This window comes from Takifugu rubripes, chromosome 3 (genome assembly GCF_901000725.2).
Source record: "Takifugu rubripes chromosome 3, fTakRub1.2, whole genome shotgun sequence".
In the NCBI taxonomy this organism is placed as follows: Eukaryota; Metazoa; Chordata; class Actinopteri; order Tetraodontiformes; family Tetraodontidae; genus Takifugu; species Takifugu rubripes.
Genome location: NC_042287.1, coordinates 16,929,392 through 16,949,724, shown reverse-complemented (window position 1 = coordinate 16,949,724; position 20,333 = coordinate 16,929,392). Strand labels below are relative to the sequence as shown.

Genomic DNA, 20,333 nt, shown 5'->3' with positions numbered 1-20,333 from the left:
CCTTCAATGTTTTGCCTTGTTTTTTCATGACTGCTTTATCTCTTTGGGGTTGCAGGGTGGGTATTGGAGCCCATCCCAATTGCATATTGGCGAAGGCAGAATATACCCCTAAGTGCGGGTGTTCTGGCATTTCCTCCTGCTACCAGTACAACTATCAAGGACTTGTCTGCACTGGGGCTTGAACCAAGAACCCTAACCTTCTCAAGTACCATTGCCCCGAAAATTAATGTTGGTGAATACTAATTAATCATCCATATAAAGTGTCATCCTCCGCACGTATTTTTACTTTTATAGTCTTAATTCAGTCAGAAATTTGCTTTTTGAATTTAAATCAAATTACATGTATTTTCAGCTCCATGTAAAAAAAAAAAATGCCATGAAAGGCTTTACAACCTATACAATTTTCACACCTCTGACCTTAGGAAGAACTAAAAAAACATATTTTAGAGACAAAGAAGAAAGCTGAGGAAGAGCCAAAGATGAGGGTTCTCTCTCTGGGGAACAGACAGATGTGCAACAGATACAACACTTACAGATAACATCAACATTGGTGTCCTATCTGTTCAGTATAGTGTTGTTACGTGTCAGGGGAGTTGTTGGTGTTTCTTTTGTGTTCTTTGTTTCCGGTGACCTCCCAGAGTGGCGCCATCTAGAGGCTGAGAGAACTGGTGGAACACCGAAAGGCAGGCAGTGCTGGTGATGAGGAAGATTGACACCACCTGTGGACTCCCGGGGTATTTTAGGATTGGCTCCCCTGCGTCTATCTGACCAATCACCAGCGGAGTCCCGCTTTAAAGGCTCTCCTCCCTTGTTTCATGGGGGGGTCTCTCTTGCTCACGGATGGACAGGAAGAGTTTGTGGAGGGCATGTGGGGCTAGGTAAGGACGGGGTACCCCATACATTGCCGCACGTAGACATTCTGTTTGTTATTTACACTAGGTTATGGGCTGTGGCCACCGTTGTGTTTTTGATGTTTTAAGATGCCCTGCTTTTTGACTTTTGTTTTGGCACAGACCGGTTTGTTCCACCTCTTCCTCCACTCCTGATATATGCACGTGTTTACTGTTAAGAAAAGCACTATCTTGACAGGCTGTATCAGTCTTTCCCTGGTGGTCTGTTAGTCTTTACGTTAACCCCCCAAAAGGGTTAAACGTAACAAGTGTCCATTATAATTGGAAGTTGAGTTCATGCTGTAGTGTCCTTGTAAGCAGGAATCATTGGTCATGGAACAGAAATCCACGGGCACAGGTGTGTCTTATGTTCTTATATTGAGCTCTGGGCAACTGGACCTGAAGATCTTGATGGACCATATCTAGAATCAGCAAGGCCAAAGAAATATGGGAAGCGAATCTCTAACACTGTCTGCATTCCTGACCCAGACCAGGAGCTAGTGAAAGAACAGGGGCCTGGTAGCTGAAGGTTTTTTGATCTATATCCACAGAGAATATGTTCCTGAGGTGCCTGTATGATAACTTAAGTTTTAGCTGAGTGCAACTGTATGTCACATTAGCCCCGGCTTCTGTCCTTGTGTGAATCATCAAAGTAAGTTGATGCTTCATTATTTACTCATCGCGAGGGCTACAAGCATCATGGACAGGGTACTAGACCCTGTAGGGCCCCATAAAGAACCACCTCTGTTGTTCATCCAGCTTCTACCGCTTTTCCCTAAACTATTTCCCAGTGTTTAGGTTCAGGTTGCCCCATAGGGATCACAGCAAGTAATACAGCATCAGTTCCTCATTCTTGCTGTGGGCTCAAACATTTGGTTCCTCCAGGAACTATTAACTCTTTTAAAGCATGATTTTGAAATGAACAGTGTGTGCATCAGAGAAATCTAATATTGAAAATCATGACACACAATTTCACAGTAACTTTATTAAGAGGAAACCAGAAAGTACACTTTTGGAATGAATCGAACATTGAATTTGTGTAATTAACACCATTGTGAATATTTTAATACTCCTCTCCTTCCTCTTCTCCCTCCCCCTCAACGGAGTCGACTCCCACCTCCTCATAATCCTTCTCCAGAGCTGCCATGTCCTCCCTGGCCTCAGAGAACTCCCCCTCCTCCATGCCCTCACCCACGTACCAGTGCACAAACGCACGTTTGGCGTACATGAGATCAAACTTGTGGTCGAGCCGAGCCCAGGCCTCGGCGATGGCGGTGGTGTTGCTCAGCATGCACACAGCTCGCTGAACCTTGGCCAGGTCTCCACCAGGGACCACAGTGGGGGGCTGGTAGTTGATACCAACTTTGAAACCAGTGGGGCACCAGTCCACAAACTGGATGCTGCGTTTGGTCTTGATGGTGGCAATGGCAGCATTCACGTCTTTGGGCACCACATCACCACGATACAACAGGCAGCAGGCCATGTACTTGCCGTGGCGAGGGTCACATTTGACCATCTGATTGGCGGGCTCGAAGCAAGCGTTGGTGATCTCAGACACTGAGAGCTGCTCATGGTAAGCCTTCTCAGCAGAGATGACGGGAGCGTAGGTGGCCAGAGGGAAATGAATACGGGGATATGGCACCAGGTTGGTCTGGAACTCCGTCAGATCAACATTGAGGGCACCATCAAAGCGAAGGGAGGCGGTGATGGAGGACACAATCTGGCTGATCAGCCTGTTCAGGTTGGTGTAGGTGGGACGCTCGATATCCAGGTTCCTGCGACAGATGTCGTAGATGGCCTCGTTATCCACCATGAAGGCACAATCGGAGTGCTCCAGGGTGGTGTGGGTGGTCAGGATGGAGTTGTAGGGCTCCACCACAGCGGTAGACACCTGTGGAGCTGGGTAGATGGAGAACTCCAGCTTGGACTTCTTGCCATAGTCGACGGACAGACGTTCCATCAGCAGGGAAGTGAAACCAGAGCCGGTGCCACCTCCGAAGCTGTGGAACACCAGGAAGCCCTGAAGGCCAGTACACTGATCAGCCTGCAGACACAGAGGAGAGTCAGTATCACACAGGAGATTCACTTTAATCATGTTCTGGAAAGAATTTACAAATGTTCTCCACGGGATTCCCTCACCAGTTTGCGGATCCTGTCCAGCACCAGATCGATGATCTCTTTGCCGATGGTGTAGTGTCCTCGGGCGTAGTTGTTGGCAGCATCTTCCTTACCAGTGATCAGCTGCTCGGGGTGGAACAGCTGGCGGTAGGTCCCAGTACGAACCTCATCTGCAGAGACACAAACATCATAATTCATCACTGCTGTGCCACAGAGGACCAGATATCGTTATTATTTGATGAAATGTATCTTAAGGGGATCATATCTACCAATGACAGTGGGCTCCAGGTCCACAAAAACAGCCCTGGGAACGTGCTTTCCTGCTCCGGTCTCACTGAAGAAGGTGTTGAAGGAGTCATCTCCACCTCCAAGAGTCTTGTCACTGGGCATCTGCCCATCCGGCTGGATACCATGCTCCAGACAATAAAGTTCCCAGCAGGCATTGCCGATCTGGACACCAGCCTGGCCGACGTGGACGGAGATGCACTCACGCTGGGAAGAAAGAACAATACGTGAGCTTGCTCAAGCAAATCTCTTAACCGCTTTATCCCTTTTTGGGTCGGGGGGGGCTACACAAAGGGGCGAAGGCAGAGTTTACCCCTGGATGAGTTGCCACTTCATCACAGGGCTCTACATAATCATTTGTCGGTTTTGTACCTTGCTCAAGGGTACGTTGGCACTGCTCTGAAGTTTTCTTGCACCTTCCCCTACAAACAGAACACCTTCCAAGTTTTGTCTGCTGTGGGGATTGAACCAAGAACCCTCTGGCTCTCACTCTAGTTCCCAATAGACAGAGCTGTCACCACCCCACTTCACTTGTATTGCTATTAAAGGTCACCTTTAAAAAGACCTTATGACGTGTCTGGATGCATTTATGAAATCGTATAGATGCAGAAATAAATGTCTGTGTATGTGGTACTGATGCATTTCAAGATTATTTAAATTTCTTTTAAGACAACTAAGTTTTTTGTCTGTGGTTGCACAACCATCACTGCGGCAAGAAACGCTATTAATAATCACGTATTAATTGTTAACAACGTCATTGGAAGAATAATTAGGAAGAACGCCACATAATTCTTGAATGTGAGGCTGCTGGTCGATATTTGGATGGTCGGAGGATATTTTGGGGCGTTCAGGTCGATTTACGCAGCTTCACTGACGAATATGATGAACAGTTCTGTTCAGCTCCGTCACAGACAGTTATAGCTCAGTCATTCAAACCAAGAATGTAAACACAATTGGTACCGTCCTAAAACTCATTCTTCTCAGCAGAGACCTCTCCAGGAACATCATTATTATTATTATTATAAACAAATATTAAAACTAATTGGGTTTTTTAGCGCTGTCAAGTGAAATGTAAAACTAACGTGAAGGAATGATTCCATTGGACAGCTCTTACCATTATTGTTCAGAACAAGTCACAAAACAGGGATGAAGAAGCTCCTCACGTTGTCTCTCAATCCGACAACTAAAGGGTCGATATAAGAGAAGATGGCGCGTTAGGATGGGGACTGCTTTATAAGCGAGCCCGCGACGCGCCGGCGACTGCTCTTCCGTGATTGGCTGAAATCCTGCCAGTCTGAGTTTGCAGCTTCCCATTGGTGGAGCGCTCCCCTCTCTCTACAAGCCCCGCCTTTCCAGACACCGCCCGTGTCCCACCATCCCGCTGCGGGTCATTGTGTCCGAAAAATGCTGCGTAACTTAGGTTGTGATGGTACCAGACAGACCCGGTTAGCCATAGAAAATAGGAGTTCACAGGAAGGCCAAATCATTTTAAATTTAGTTTTTCAATGAACAGTAATTATTTTATACCATATGGTTACAGGGCTGCAATTACTGGCTTGATGGGACCCATGTTTCTGAGTAAATTTCGTTTGCTTTCAGTGATGCTTTGCCAAAGATGAATTCTCACTTGTTAGCTCTTCATTAAATCTATATTTTAATTTTTTATTGTTATTGTTATTTTATTGTTAATTTTATTGTTAATTTTCTGTCTATTAACATTAAAGTCATGCTGTCAGAGGACAGCCATGGACACCACAGACAGCCTCCAGATACAGCCAAGTATCCAGACAAACCGCCTTTATCTGGTGGTCACGTGATGCAGCTTAAATGCAGCAGTGGCGATGGCGCCGCAGCTGCTGTGGGAGGAAATGTGAAGCCTCTCAGTCACTTTGCTTTTCAAATCTGTCAGTGTGATGACCTGCAGGGCCTGGAAGAAATAAAAGCATAAGCACATCTTACAGGAGTGCTTCCTCAGCTCACAGAAATGCACGATGGGGTCAGTTTTTGTAAGACAAAAGCATCGCATCAACATGGCTCCACACTTTTGTTCACACCACCCATCAAAGCAGCCACACACATAAAAGCTCATTCTTCCTGTCTCTTGTCTGGATGGTTTAACATTTCAGTGTCCAATAAGAAGGACCATACATTTTTCAGTCGGTTAATAGACAGTGCAACACACCCACAGAGTGGAAGCTTAGCTGCTAATAACAAATGAGGTTTATGGGAACAGTGTTCCCATTGGAGTAAAGTCAAGCCAAACAGTCCTTCATCACCACGTTACAGTTTGAGCTTTGGTCTGACCAGCTGGTTTCATCAGTGAGTTCTCACTATTTTGTTTTTCCAGGAGACATTGACCTTATTGACTTTTCCTTTATGTCTTAACTCATCTTTATTCTACCAGTTTAGGTATGAGTGAGTTATTTTTGGAGAAATAATTTCCATGATGATGTTTAATATGTCCAATATATATTCTATTATTTACACAAATGCAATTGTAAGAATGTTTTCTTTTCTTTATTATTACAGCTAAATTTGAAATGGACACTCAGGGATGCTGCTGTGACAGGTGGAAGCATTCTTTGTGGTACCACATTCTTCTCTTGCAGAACACTGAGGGACCACTCCCATCTCCAACATTCCCATCCTGCCTCTCAGCTGGTCACATCATCCCGGAGTCACAGCTGCGTGGGTGGAGCAGGAAGAGGAGGAAGGGTAGCAGACAAATATAAAAAATCAATAGGGATGAAACCCTTTTGGATTAAATTTGTTCTTTTATTTACCTCTTTTAGATACAATCTTTGACTTCATTTGTCCAATAGTTTCACATTTAACCCTAATACAGTCATTGATTCATTTTTATTGAGAAGCTTCTTTAAATTTTAACACTAAAATTTTGAAATGTTCGCGCTGTAGCTTCATTTACTCCCCAGAAGAAGCGTGGCACCTTCAGCGAGGACACGGACCACGTGATCGCCCCACCAGATGACGTCACTGCAGGGCTTCTGAGACAGCGAGGGAGGAAGAAGAGGAGGAGGAAGATGTGGGAGAGAACTGGGACACCCGGTATTCTCTCCGCTATTGCCCCCCCCACCCCCCCCACCCAGATATGATGTCCATGAGATCTGTTTACAATCTGATCAGCTGTTATAACCAAAACATTTTAGAAACATATTGATTTGCAATTTGCCATCGATGGAGCCATTTATTCTGCAAACCAAGAAAAAAAACCCCCAAACAAATAAGGAACAAATAAGGAACATTTACACAAAGTATCTGAGAGGATCTCCCAAACAGACACAATCGCTTAACGTCAACCTCTCTGCAGAGTTATTGTATAAATCGCTAGTAAAGCTGTTGGTCCTCTGCGCAGGAGCGAACCTCTGCCCGGCCTATAAAGAGGAGCGCGCCGCCCTCCCATTCAGCAGTTGTTGCATTGACCCCGTTGGGTTCTACACGCAACGCAAACACACCGACTTTATTCACCCTTTCTTCTTCTCCTCACTTCGAATCTTTCAAACTAATCATGGTAAGTGATTTTTAGTGTGTGTCTCGGGCGATTTTAGGAGGAAAGAAGAGGCAGAACCGAGCATCATGGACGTGACGCGTCACAGTCGGCTTTTCTAAAGAGGATAATAAAGAGTCAGGCTTGATCGAGCTGTGGTCGGTAGTTGTACCCGTCGGGCACATATTTACAGAGGTGATCGAGACTTTGCACAGTCGTGCAGTGCAGCAGATGCACGACTATCTGATTTGTCGTGGTGTGAGAACAATGCACCGAGGATCGTCGTTCAGGTTTCTGCAGCAGGCGAGCAGGTGGATGAAGCTGTCGTTTCTCCTAGAAAACTACTGCGTGTTCCTTTCCTTCATTTCTCACACGAGCAATATTAATTTTTAACTACTACATTCTTCCTGTTAGTATGTTAAAATCTGAATAATTTATTTTGCAAATAGATGCTGGACAAAGCAGGGAGGGGCATCTAAGGTGGTGATGGCGATGATGTCAGGATTAATCTATTATCTTTAATTTATGAGACACAGCAGCAAATTAATATTTTATCCTCCATTTAAAACAAAAGCGAATTATTCACCGTTCATCCTTTATTGATTTTTTTATTTGTAACAGAATAGTAAAATATTCTCAAATGTCTCAAATTCAATAAAATGATACACAGAAATGAATAACATGATGATTTCGTCTTTATTTACGGTGTTCTCGGACTCATTTTTCACCTTCAAGCCAAAGCAGGTGGAATATTCCAGGATAACGTGCACGCGCCGCGTGCCCAGTCGAATTTGCATTTGTGCTGGTGTTTTGCAAAAGAAAGGAGAGCGTTTGGATGTGAAGACAAGATGACAAAAAATCGTGAGGAAAGCGGAGAGCAGCCTCCTGTGGGTGGGGGTGGGGGTGCTGTCAGGCATTTTCTGTCCCCTGCTGATGGTGCAGGGAGGTGCCTCCTGCTGCAGATACTCTCTGTCCAAGATAGGGGGCGCAAGTCCCTATTTATCCACGTCATACGGTCTGATAAAAGGTGACCTTTAGCAGCCAAATAAATGAAGCATCTCTGATTTGGTTAAACAAGTTCACGTATTCTTTCTTCCCAGCGTGAGTGCATCTCCATCCACGTCGGCCAGGCAGGTGTCCAGATTGGCAATGCCTGCTGGGAACTTTATTGTCTGGAGCATGGTATCCAGCCGGATGGGCAGATGCCCAGTGACAAGACTCTTGGAGGTGGAGATGACTCCTTCAACACCTTCTTCAGTGAGACCGGAGCAGGAAAGCACGTTCCCAGGGCTGTTTTTGTGGACCTGGAGCCCACTGTCATTGGTAGATATGATCCCCTTAAGATACATTTCATCAAATAATGACGATATCTGGTCCTCTGTGGCACAGCAGTGATGAATTATGATGTTTGTGTCTCTGCAGATGAGGTTCGTACTGGGACCTACCGCCAGCTGTTCCACCCCGAGCAGCTGATCACTGGTAAGGAAGATGCTGCCAACAACTACGCCCGAGGACACTACACCATCGGCAAAGAGATCATCGATCTGGTGCTGGACAGGATCCGCAAACTGGTGAGGGAATCCCGTGGAGAACATTTGTAAATTCTTTCCAGAACATGATTAAAGTGAATCTCCTGTGTGATACTGACTCTCCTCTGTGTCTGCAGGCCGATCAGTGTACTGGCCTTCAGGGCTTCCTGGTGTTCCACAGCTTCGGAGGTGGCACCGGCTCTGGTTTCACTTCCCTGCTGATGGAACGTCTGTCCGTCGACTATGGCAAGAAGTCCAAGCTGGAGTTCTCCATCTACCCAGCTCCACAGGTGTCTACCGCTGTGGTGGAGCCCTACAACTCCATCCTGACCACCCACACCACCCTGGAGCACTCCGATTGTGCCTTCATGGTGGATAACGAGGCCATCTACGACATCTGTCGCAGGAACCTGGATATCGAGCGTCCCACCTACACCAACCTGAACAGGCTGATCAGCCAGATTGTGTCCTCCATCACCGCCTCCCTTCGCTTTGATGGTGCCCTCAATGTTGATCTGACGGAGTTCCAGACCAACCTGGTGCCATATCCTCGTATTCATTTCCCTCTGGCCACCTACGCTCCCGTCATCTCTGCTGAGAAGGCTTACCATGAGCAGCTCTCAGTGTCTGAGATCACCAACGCTTGCTTCGAGCCCGCCAATCAGATGGTCAAATGTGACCCTCGCCACGGCAAGTACATGGCCTGCTGCCTGCTTTTCCGTGGTGATGTGGTGCCCAAAGACGTGAATGCTGCCATTGCCACCATCAAGACCAAACGCACCATCCAGTTTGTGGACTGGTGCCCCACTGGTTTTAAAGTTGGTATCAACTACCAGCCCCCCACTGTGGTCCCTGGTGGAGACCTGGCCAAGGTTCAGCGAGCTGTGTGCATGCTGAGCAACACCACCGCCATCGCCGAGGCCTGGGCTCGGCTCGACCACAAGTTTGATCTCATGTACGCCAAACGTGCGTTTGTGCACTGGTACGTGGGTGAGGGCATGGAGGAGGGGGAGTTCTCTGAGGCCAGGGAGGACATGGCAGCTCTGGAGAAGGATTATGAGGAGGTGGGAGTCGACTCCGTTGAGGGGGAGGGAGAAGAGGAAGGAGAGGAGTATTAAAATATTCACGACGGCGTTAGTAATACAGGAAATGTGTCCTTGGTTATTAAATGTCTCCAAGCAGAAATGTCAACTCCATCATTTGGCAGTTGAATAAAGTTCCTTTCATATGTGACCCTGTTTGTCGTGATTTCCACAGTGGACATACAGGTAAACCTTTAATGTTGGTCAATAATAAACACCATTACATTATGTCGTCCTCTGTAATCCGGTTTGATTGTTCCTTTTCGAGCCTTTGATTCAGTCAGGTATTTATTTAATTTACTTAACATGGATGGGGAAAAAAGCCTGAAATTAAAATCTCACATTTTGACACAATTGCAACCGCAGTTGTCATGGTAACATCCTTGGGACAGCTATCATTTTGATGTGTTTTGGGCTCTATAGAAAAATTATTTTGATGTACATAAGCTCTTCATTACATTTTAAATTTGCTGAAATTCAGCATTTCAAACCCTTTTGACTGTATTCATAGAAATACCTTTATCGTTATTTCACGCTGTAAAATCACCACATGTATGTTACATTAGTTCATGCTTTCATTCTTTAAGGTTTATGAATCCAGAAGAAACAAAGCTGATGTTTTCATCATGTTTATTGGAACAACATTCCAAATCACTTTGTCCAAATGACACAAAATCAGTCCGAGTACAAAAGATCCAGAAAAGACTCATTTCAAAAGTATTGATTTAAATCCCAACTATGACACTTGAAACGTTTGGAAAATGTGTAAAAAAAAAGTATAAAAAGATTGAGAGAAGCCTAAATCTGTGTTGCTTTGTAGCGTTTGGGTGAGTTGTGAAGGTTTATACTGGCCGATCCTGCAGCAGAGGGCAGTGATCCACTGCTCCACGTCTGTTCAGAAGGTTCCAGACCGTGGAGGCCCCAGAACAGATGTTTGCTCTGCTGGACTGCTGGTTTGCAGAAATCATCACATCTTCCTTTAAAGCACGGTAGGATCTGAAACGCCTGTGGAGACAGGTAGCAAAAACACCTCAACAACACAGCTGGAGGAAAGTTACTCATTTTAAATGTTCCATTTTTATGGGTTGAAGCCATTGCAAGATGAAGAACCACGTTGGGTAGAATTCCTGTAAATGTTCCCAGAGTAGCAATAAAGCAACAGTTTGGAGATCACAATTAATAAATGTCTGTTCTTACTTGTAGGAAAAGGCCACTACACCTATGACCATAATGAGCACCAGGACACCTAAAACGGTGGCAATAGTTCCAGGAGAGGACAACCCTGGGCCTAAAACAAACATCAGAGTCATAAAAATGGTCACCCATCAATGTAAAGAGTAACAACACAAACTGTGGTCGATGAGGTGAGTTACCCGTGTCAAAGTTGACTTTGGCACTGGTGGAGGCGAAACTGACGTCATTGGCCATCGAAACATTGATGCAATAGATGCCGGAGTCATTGAAGAAGTGCCGGAGCACCAGCTGGCACTCTTTAGAAGGTTCCACCATGTTGCACACTGTGTGAATTGGCCTCATGCATTCTGCATCCAGGATCACGCTGCACACCTCTTTTGGAAGGCTGCAAGAGGGAACGCGCTACCGTGAGGCGAGCCACTAAAACGTCTGAGAGGCAACTGGGTCTGAAATGGTACCATCATGTATTCACCTTCCCTGGCAGGTTACAGTTATATCCAGAACATTTGCTGCCATTTCAGAAGATGCCCTTACATCATTATCCATCTGTAGGATCTCAACCTTCTCAATGGCCTCTGAAACACAGGTGGAAGATGGGCTGGTGCTCGCTGGTATCTTTAAGCTTCTCAACTGACACTTGTAGAAGGTAACTCACCAAACACTTCGATGCCGGTGCAGAAGGAACCATATCGATATATGACGCAGTCTTCATCTGAGGGTTTTTCACCAACGTCGCGCTTAGCAACCCCAGGCAGCGTGGCTCGGCCTGTCAGAGGTGGCTTTGCACCTGATGAGAAACAAGGAATGACAACCGATGAAAAACTTCTAAAATTGCATTTTATACTTTATGTGAACCAGATTCAGCATGAATTGCTCATGATTAACTCATGGACTCATCATGAGACACAAGAAGAAGACACAAGAAGAAGGAAAGGACAGCTGAACTCTGGCTTTAGTGAATGACAGACCGACCTGAGGACATGCAAATCAAGAGGTACGGCGCAATGAAGGGTAGTTCATGCTCAGCCTCATTTGCATCGTATGTACATCAGCAAATGCAGGGTTCACTTGACCATCATCATTTCTTTTCCATTTTATCAGGACACAACGGTGAATGAGAAGATAAGAGCTTCCTCACCAGCACCTGACGTATCCTGACGGGCAACAGAGGGAGTCTTGGGACGTGATTGGGACTCCTGCAGAGTGGTGGAGGCCTCATCTTCAGAGTTGTCTGCTTCTGTGTCTGAAGGATCCAATTTGACAATCAGACCAGTTGCCTTGGTGGAAACCAGTTTTGCGACAGCAGACACCACTGCAGGAGCTTTTCCTACACAGAGGGAGACCATGTAAAAATCTTCCCAGTTCAGCTGGTTTTACACACAAAGATTTGTCTCATAGTTAAACTAATGACATCTGACAATATCAGTGCTAACATGCTGAAGCTAACTAGGATTTATGTCATAATATCTTTACCATTGGAACCTATGTCAGAGGGTGGACTGGGGGCCTTCGTGGTATTAACTGGCACATCGCAGGCCTTATCTGGGATCACTGCCTGGACCACCACCTTGGGCTTGAAGGAGCCAGTGCTGATGTAGGTGTGGGTGACAGTCAGCTCCCTGGATATAAGAGCTCCGCTTCCATCCCCAAATTCCCAGTTGAAGGTGATGTCTGCATCACTCAGGTACTCGCTGGGGTCATGGAGGGTGATGGTGAAGGCGATCGCTCTGTTCTGGATGAAGCGCATGTCTCCAGCCACAATGTCATTGACCTGGTCCAGCGAGACGGCAAAGGGTATTTGATCTGCAAGGAATGTGGAGAATGGTTTTGCTTTGATAAGGAAGTTGATGGAAAAGTTGAGACCATTCTTGAAAGGATAAATTTGTGTCTTCCCCCTTCTCTCGGAAGAAACCTGAACTCACCAGTGATGGAGAACTGGGTGGAGGCATATCCCAGAGGAATGAACTTTTCTCTGCTGCGGTAATGGTAGATAACAATGTCCATGGTGTAGGAGCCCAGAGGGACATCATCTGTAGCGATGGTCAAGGAGGACGAGGAGTCATCCTCCACCTGCCAGTATTGACCTGCCCAAGCAGCATCCAGGTTAGCACTCAACATGCTCCATCCATCTCTCCTTACATCATCGCACACATTTATTTCACTTTCTTTAGAGAAGGAAAAACAAATTGTCTCATTGGTAGATTGGTAAAAATACATCTGTGTCTCTGCCTGGTGGTTTTGGGATTAAACAGTCGATGGACAAATGGATGATGGATGGATGATGGATGGATGGATGGATGGATGGATGGATGGATGGATGGATGGATGGATGGTCTTCATCGGTGACAGGTATGAGTAACGAATCCTGATGTGCAGTTTGGCCACAGATAATCTGACTATGGAAATCTGACCATGATAATCTGACTATGGAAATGTGACTATGATAATCTGACCATGATAATCTGACTATGGAAATGTGACTATGATAATCTCACCATGATAATCTGACGATGGAAATTTGACTATAATCATCTGACTATGATTATCTGACTATGATAATCTGACTATGGAAATCTGACTATGGAAATCTGACTATGATAATCTGACTATGATTATCTGACTATGATAATATGACTATGGAAATCTGACTATGATCATATGACTATGATAATCTGACCATGATAATCTGACTATGATAATCTGACCATGGTAATCTGACTATGGAAATGTGACTATGATCATCTGACTATGATAATCTGATTATGGAAATTTGACTATGATCATCTGACCATGATAATCTGACTATAATAATCTGACCGTGATCATCTGACCATGGTAATCTGAATATAATAATCGGACCATGATAATATGACTATGGAAATTTGACTATGATCATCTGACTATGATAATCTGACTATGGAAATGTGACTATGATAATCTGACCATGATAATCTGACTATGATAATCTGACTATGGAAATTTGACTATGATCATCTGACTGTGATAATCTGACCATGATAATCTGAATATGGAAATGTGACTATGATAATCTGACCATGATAATCTGACTATGATCATCTGACTATGATCATCTGACTATGATAATCTGACCATGATAATCTGACTATGGAAATGTGACTATGATCATCTGACTATGATAATCTGACCATGATAATCTGACCATGATAATATGACTATGATAATCTGACTATGATAATCTGACCATGATAATCTGACTATGGAAATCTGACTATGATCATCTGACTATGATAATCTGACTATGATCATCTGACTATGGAAATGTGACTATGATCATCTGACTATGATAATCTGACTATGATCATCTGACTATGGAAATGTGAGCAGAATAATCTGAGCACGATAATCTGACTACGATAATCTGACCACGTGAGGGATCCCTTCTGATCTGCTCTGGATCAGCCTCAGGCTACAGAAACTCTTCGACCCTCAGCATCAGTGTGTGAGAGCTCCGCTCACCCCAGGCCTTCCACACAAACACGTAGTTTGGTTTCTTGTCCTTCTTCATTGGCGTTCCATCGGGGAAAACTGGCTCCCAGTCTGTGTCCTGTGTTGGGAACACTGGCTCTGAGGCTGCATGCGTGGTTCCTGCCATCAGAGGAGACCTTCTGTCAGAGGAGTGTTTCAGCCAACGACTGAGTCAGGTCTCATTTATGTGTCATTCCAGGAATCTGCTGGAATCTGCCTGAAAGCTGAGAACATGATGAGGAACTAAAGGACTGAAGTCCAGAATCAGGATGGATGAACCAATCGGGAGGAACAAACTCCGGAGGAACCGGAGAAATGAAACAAACATTCATCTGAGAGTGGGAGAGTTTCACCGTTGAGGACGCAGTCTTCCGCCCAAACCACGTCTCCGTTGGGAAGCACCTTCTGGTTGTGGGGGAACTCCAGGCTGATGGTGAAGGTCACTTTGGCTCCCGTCAGAGTGGGCGAATCGTTGGCGACGTTAAAAATCACTCTGCCCCCTACAGGAAGACGAGAGGAAACGCAACCATCAGGTCCAGTTTTAAGAAGCCAGTCAGACCAGTGATCCACCTTTCCAGGAGTCTTTGTATCGCGGGTCTCCGTCCTTCCAGACCGGATACATCCTGGAGTTCCATGACGGATAACGGACGAGGCGACTTTTGGGCCCTGACAGAAAGAAACCACATAGAATGAAGGATAATAACTGCTTAGATCAGTTTTAAACGGCAGCGACAGATTTTTCTCTGGTGGACGTCAGGAGCCGCTTCATCCAAGATGTCTGCTGGACAAAAATGTTCCCGGAAGGCAAATTCCATGGGAATACTCATCAAAGGACACTTTTTTGTGCTTTGTTGAACTTCTTTGATGTTATTCGGTTAACAGCGAAGGACGCCCAGAGTTCTGGATGTCCTGTTATGTATGTAGGGACCTTTTTTACCTTTCATCTGTTCACTGTTGGCGCATAATCCCGGAGGAAAGAGACGCATCATTAAGGGCTAAATTTCATATTTTTTCATCAATTTAAATTAAATTAAGGGCTTTGAATGAGTGAACAGGAGCTGCAGAAGAATTCCTACTTTTTAACAGCGCTCAGAAATGTATAGAAATTCAAATACTTACATTTGGCATCTGTACATATTTGAATTTCTATACATTTCTGATGTGCGCATCTATTAAAGGTTTCAGATCTCTGTGGCGCCGCTGAAATGAATCTTAAAATATGAGTCCAAATAATTCCCTCGACTCTGAGAACTGTTCAATTCACCGTTTCATGTTTCCAAGGACCTGCTCAGGTTGCAGAAAGAGAAGGATTGAAAATACGAATCAACATTTCACTTCAGGTTAAACTCCCCCATAGTCTGGAATATCTCAAACGACTGCACTTACTTGCCAACGAGGGTGAAGATACAGCCAGAAATAGCAACAAAACCACCGTCCACATTCTCAGCAAGCTTCCTGTCCAACAAATGTCCCTTCAGTGAGCAGCAGCTCGCAGAAAACTGGCTTTATAAAGTGTGCAAGAGCAGAGGGGACGCCTCCTGCAGACAGAACCCCCCCCCCCATCCTGTTCTTTACAGTACAACCAGGGTTGGGTTTTAGATGCACGGTCAGAAATAAAAGATAATCAGCCAGAAGCAGCAGAACCCCCCCCCCCCAACAGGGTCACGAGACGCACTTGAGTTTGCATATGAATATTATACACTTGAATGTATTTAGTAGATGTTTTATGATCTAATTGATTTTGTCCTGCTTTGGTCATGGTTAAATGTTTGAATGCATCTCCTTCCTTTTTTGGGGGGAAAATTCCACAAAGCACATGCATCTAAACTAAAATATCAGCCTAAACCTTAGCTTTAATCCATTTTGGGCTGCCTTTGTCTTATTTCTAATCATGTGGATTAGCTGTGTAAGTCTTGTTGTGCATGATTATCTATTGATGGTTGGTTAGGCTCTCCTTTACTTGCCCTTTATTTATTGTTACTGATGGATATTATTGAGGTCAGCTGCTGTAAAGGTGATGCTGTGTTTAATTTCTCAGGAGTGTAACAGCACTTTGTTTCTGTGTCATTAGAACAGCAGCTCTGAGGGGATCTGCCTGCAGAACAAAAAATGGCAGGAATGCTGCATTACTGAGGATTACTGAAGAACTTGTGACTCTAAATTCATCCGGCTTTGTCTTTGAGCACCTCGAGTACTATGAAGTGACTCTTTTCAAATATTTTTTGTCTCTGTGTGCCAAAGTGTGGCACAAGTCGAAGCCCTTTTGAAACAATGACAGCATTCACAACTAATCTCTCTTCAGCATTATTCCACCTGTTCTTACCATGAACTCTTTAACTCCTTCAGAACATTAAATATTACACACACATAGACGTTATTATACATTTTCAAACATGTCATCTTAGCAGAGTTTAAAAGGCTGTTTCAGCCCAACAACAGACAAATTTGTGTCATTCTAAATAAATTAATTGCTACACACACACACACACACACACACACACACTTTGTACCGCCGGGCCTGACCGTGTGCAACTGCATTAGCCAATTCAGCTGCTGCAGTTCACCGCCTGTCCAGCAGGTGGCGTCAGGATCTCTACGCGCAGACACGCTGCTGCAGTTCACCTCCTGTCCAGCAGGTGGCGTCAGGATCTCTACACGCAGACACGCTGCTGCAGTTCACCGCCTGTCCAGCAGGTGGCGTCAGGATCCCTACACGCAGACACGCTGCTGCAGTTCACCGCCTGTCCTGCAGGTGGCGTCAGGATCTCTACACGCAGACACGCTGCTGCAGTTCACCGCCTTTCCAGCAGGTGGCGTCAGTGCCCCTATACGCAGACACGCTGCTGCAGTTCACCGCCTTTCCAACAGGTGGCGTCAGTGCCCCTACACGCAGACACGCTGCTGCAGTTCACCGCCTGTCCAGCAGGTGGCGTCAGTGCCCCTACACGCAGACACGCTGCTGCAGTTCACCGCCTGTCCAGCCAACGGCGCTGTGGTTAAACAGAGCGGCAGTGAGCGACGCCGGAGCTCCTTGTGTTTATTTGGAAGAAGAAGAAGAGGCCAAAAAAGCAAAGATGGCGGAAGTGGTAGAGCTGCAGAAACTGAAGGTTTGTAATACAATTATTTGGTCAATATTGCAAATGTGCTAAATATTTATTAGTAAATGTAATATTAAATTGCTGTTACTGACAGAGTAGGGGATTGCGCTGCTTTTTAATTTAACGCAATGATGAATGAATGAAAATGAATAAATTGCATGCTGTTAACGGGAAACGTGCCCTCGCCTTGTTTATTTAATTGAAACATTATTCATGGTAATTTAACTGTTCCTTGAATCAAAAAACAGGCTGCTGAGGAAAAAATGTGAATAATTAACTGGAAACGGTGATTAAAACGAAGTTTAGCTGCGACGCCATTTTTGTAGCAGGCTAGCTAGCATCTTAACATAATCACGTCCTTTGTATTAACTTCATTACAATTGTGTTTAAACTGCGATTTATTAAAAAGTGCGACTTTATCTCTTTGTCGATTAAAAAATATTTGCTCTGTGTCTTTTCGTGTCCCAAATACGCCGAGAACCGACCAACATGGCCAAGTTCCGTCTTTAAACTGCTGAGTTTAAACTAAGCACAATAGATTTTCTCATTTATTATCTGTCAGTCTTTCTGCAGATTACTCCAACAGAGTGTAATAGAATTAAAATAAATCTCTCCTTAAATAAAAATCCCCACGCCGTCGCTGCTGCGTTCTGCTTCTATCTCATTTAAACCAGAGAACATATTGGAAACACACCGGGACGCTCAGTAAGTGTCCCGGGTAAAAGGCGCAAATATTCGGACACGGTTAGTGCTTCATGCTGTCTCTGTCTGTCTTGGACCAGCTTGCTGAACTGAGGCAGGAGTGCGATGCCCGAGGGCTGGCAACCAAAGGCAACAAAGGGGAGCTGATTGCTCGGCTCCAAGCGTACCTGGATGAGCACGGTGAGGCACCAGACTGGAGGAACGGCATGTTTAACATGTTTCAAGAAATATGTGCCCCTCTGTCCTTTATGCATGGTTTCTGGGTAACAAGGGGTGACTTGACTTCCCTCTTTTCTTCTTATCATCCTGTTCCTTTCTGTCCAACAGAAGATGATGTGGATGTTGATGACGTGCTGGTCGAGGACGCCGAGGTAACGACTGTTTCCGGTCTCGGACGTCTGCGTCTGGGTTGTGAGCTAAAGCTTTCTTTTGATTTCAGGACTTCACCAAATCTGAAAGTGACGGCGTCGTAAATGACATCAAGGACCCTGAATCATCTGTCGAAACGTAACTTCACATCTATACACCATCATATACAGCTGACACTGTTGAATAAAAATATCCACGTAGGAGCTGAAGTTTTCTGTAAATCTCTGGTTATTCCCTCACTTGTTATATTGAGTTAAATGTGTGGCTGCGGCGTGTTTGATCACAACTACTTTGTTTGAATTATTTGAGTTATTTATTCTTTTTGCTGTCTTCCAGACTCGCTGAGAAGAAGGTGGTGAAGATAAGCCCCGCGTCCACTGCCAGTGAAGTAAAGAGCTTTGATTTCAGATTCATGATCATAAACTGCACATTCAAACGGCCGCGTACGCCCCCAAAGGCTCCTCAGGTGAGCTCTCAGCAGCTCCACACCTGAACTCCAGTCTTTTTACAGAGATTACAGAAGAGAGCTGAACGTTTCAGCCTGCCTGCATCTGCTGAAAGCAAAAAGGCTTTGCGTGCGGCGAGGTAATTACTGTATTAGGTGTGTGTGTGTGTGTGTGTGTGTGTGTGTGTGTGTGTGTGTGTGTGTGTGTGTGTGTGTGTGTGTGTGTGTGTGTGTGTGTGTGTGTGAACACAGAAGTGAACGGTGACTGAAAACGAAGCGAAACCTTCCCAACATTCCACCGTTGCTTGTGTCCCTCAGGTTTGGTTTGCCGGCCGAGGGCTCCGGATCATCTGCAGGTCTGCTCCTGATCTTTACTGCTCCACTTTATGCACCACCTCTGCTGGGCCTGGCGCCGGCGCCGCACAGGCTCACCTGAAGATCCAACATCTTCAGAAGCGCTCGGTTGTTTTCCTGACGCGTTGCAGCCATGTGATTTTCCTCCACTAACGAGTCCTTGTGTTTCCTGCAGGTGCTGCTGGCGACAGTAAAGCTCCTGTGAGTCTCTGAACACGCAACGTTTCACTCCTCGTGTTGCTGGAAACGGGTTGAACGTCTTCTTTTGTTGCTCTTAAGGTGAACATCGATCAGCTGAAGAAAAGGGCCGAGAGGTTCGGGATGAACGTTTCAACCATCTCTCAGAAGGTAACGAGGACCCGGCCGGTGGTGCCGAAGGTCCGCTGAATGTGACGCCAGCATTTCTAGCGCAGCAGTTTAATTTGGAGCCGACTGTTGTCATGGCAGCAGGCCTGGCCAGAGTGTGGGGGGTGTTTAATGTCTGCTCACCGTGCCCCCCCCACTGGGATGTTTGTGATTCCAGGTTGAGGAAGATGAAAGGCTGAAGAAGAGGAAGGAGCGGTTCGGAGCCTTGACGAGTGGCAGAGCAGCTGGTGCTGCTGACACGGAGGTCCGATTCCTCATCTTTCTCTGTTTTAAAATCACTGAGAGAAAAAGAACAAAAAGTCTCAATTTCCCTTTTTTGTAATTTTACAGGCGAAGAAAAGGAAGCGTGCTGAAAGATTTGGAATTGTGTGAATGTTGTGTTTGAGAACCCGTCCGTTCTCCGTTCCACTTGTGCTCATTTTATAACATTTTATTTCTTAAAATAAACAGTTTTCAAGTTTTGATGTCAGCTTTGTCCTCTTCATTCTCTGCTGCATGAACTGTTGGAACTTTTTGTACAAAAATGTTTGTATTTCAGCTAAAAAGGGAACGAACAATATTATGACTTATATTTCAAAATGACCTCTCTTTGTTGTTCCACCCGGCAGCCAGACGGGTTCTGATGGTTCTGTTTAATATCCAGGAATTACCAGGAACATTTAAGACTTTTAAGTGCGCCTTATGGTCGCGAACATACGGTAATTTGGTCGTTGCAGAACCGTCCGCGGCCACACGAGGGCGCCGCTGTTCCATCGAGGATCGCTGCAACGTAAAAACCTTTTAAACATTTCCGATGAACTTGTTATTAATATTTACATCTGCGTGTGTTTCAACTCTGATCTGTCTGTTTATTTAATCCTGTCTGTATGAGAGCTGCCTGAGGGTCGTG

General features: G+C 45.3%; 4 protein-coding genes across 5 annotated transcripts; 2 read left to right on the top strand and 2 right to left on the bottom strand.

The window, feature by feature from the left end:
• Positions 1 to 1,855: 1,855 nt before the first annotated feature.
• LOC105419347 (tubulin alpha chain-like) lies at positions 1,856 to 4,526 on the bottom strand. The gene is made up of 4 exons (XM_011620857.2): positions 4,408 to 4,526; positions 3,278 to 3,500; positions 3,030 to 3,178; positions 1,856 to 2,934 (listed from the first exon to the last, which is right to left on the bottom strand). Exons 1-4 carry the CDS (start codon positions 4,408 to 4,410, stop codon positions 1,954 to 1,956), a joined length of 1,356 nt encoding a protein of 451 aa, XP_011619159.2. The 5' UTR covers positions 4,411 to 4,526; the 3' UTR covers positions 1,856 to 1,953.
• A 2,148-nt stretch (positions 4,527 to 6,674) lies between these two features.
• Positions 6,675 to 9,560, top strand: tuba1c (tubulin, alpha 1c). Its single transcript, XM_029834549.1, has 4 exons — positions 6,675 to 6,822; positions 7,899 to 8,121; positions 8,221 to 8,369; positions 8,465 to 9,560. Exons 1-4 carry the CDS (start codon positions 6,820 to 6,822, stop codon positions 9,443 to 9,445), a joined length of 1,356 nt encoding a protein of 451 aa, XP_029690409.1. The 5' UTR covers positions 6,675 to 6,819; the 3' UTR covers positions 9,446 to 9,560.
• Positions 9,561 to 10,021: 461 nt separating this feature from the next.
• pmelb (premelanosome protein b) lies at positions 10,022 to 15,612 on the bottom strand. The gene is made up of 12 exons (XM_029834548.1): positions 15,497 to 15,612; positions 14,681 to 14,776; positions 14,464 to 14,610; positions 14,102 to 14,230; positions 12,526 to 12,687; positions 12,077 to 12,406; positions 11,742 to 11,930; positions 11,259 to 11,390; positions 11,076 to 11,178; positions 10,783 to 10,988; positions 10,607 to 10,697; positions 10,022 to 10,414 (listed from the first exon to the last, which is right to left on the bottom strand). Exons 1-12 carry the CDS (start codon positions 15,549 to 15,551, stop codon positions 10,252 to 10,254), a joined length of 1,803 nt encoding a protein of 600 aa, XP_029690408.1. The 5' UTR covers positions 15,552 to 15,612; the 3' UTR covers positions 10,022 to 10,251.
• A 1,482-nt stretch (positions 15,613 to 17,094) lies between these two features.
• sarnp (SAP domain containing ribonucleoprotein) lies at positions 17,095 to 19,913 on the top strand. Of its 2 annotated transcripts, XM_003977824.3 has the most exons (11): positions 17,095 to 17,217; positions 17,991 to 18,090; positions 18,238 to 18,281; positions 18,350 to 18,417; positions 18,616 to 18,667; positions 18,791 to 18,864; positions 19,043 to 19,080; positions 19,254 to 19,279; positions 19,358 to 19,426; positions 19,602 to 19,688; positions 19,775 to 19,913. In XM_003977824.3, the coding sequence occupies exons 1-11, from the start codon at positions 17,185 to 17,187 to the stop codon at positions 19,814 to 19,816; spliced, it is 633 nt and encodes a 210-aa protein (XP_003977873.1). In that variant the 5' UTR covers positions 17,095 to 17,184; the 3' UTR covers positions 19,817 to 19,913. The 2 variants fall into 2 exon arrangements, with proteins under 2 accessions (XP_003977873.1, XP_029690420.1); XM_029834560.1 differs by lacking the exons at positions 19,254 to 19,279; positions 19,358 to 19,426; positions 19,602 to 19,688; positions 19,775 to 19,913 and adding an exon at positions 19,152 to 19,246 and having other exon boundaries at positions 19,043 to 19,119.
• Positions 19,914 to 20,333: the final 420 nt, after the last annotated feature.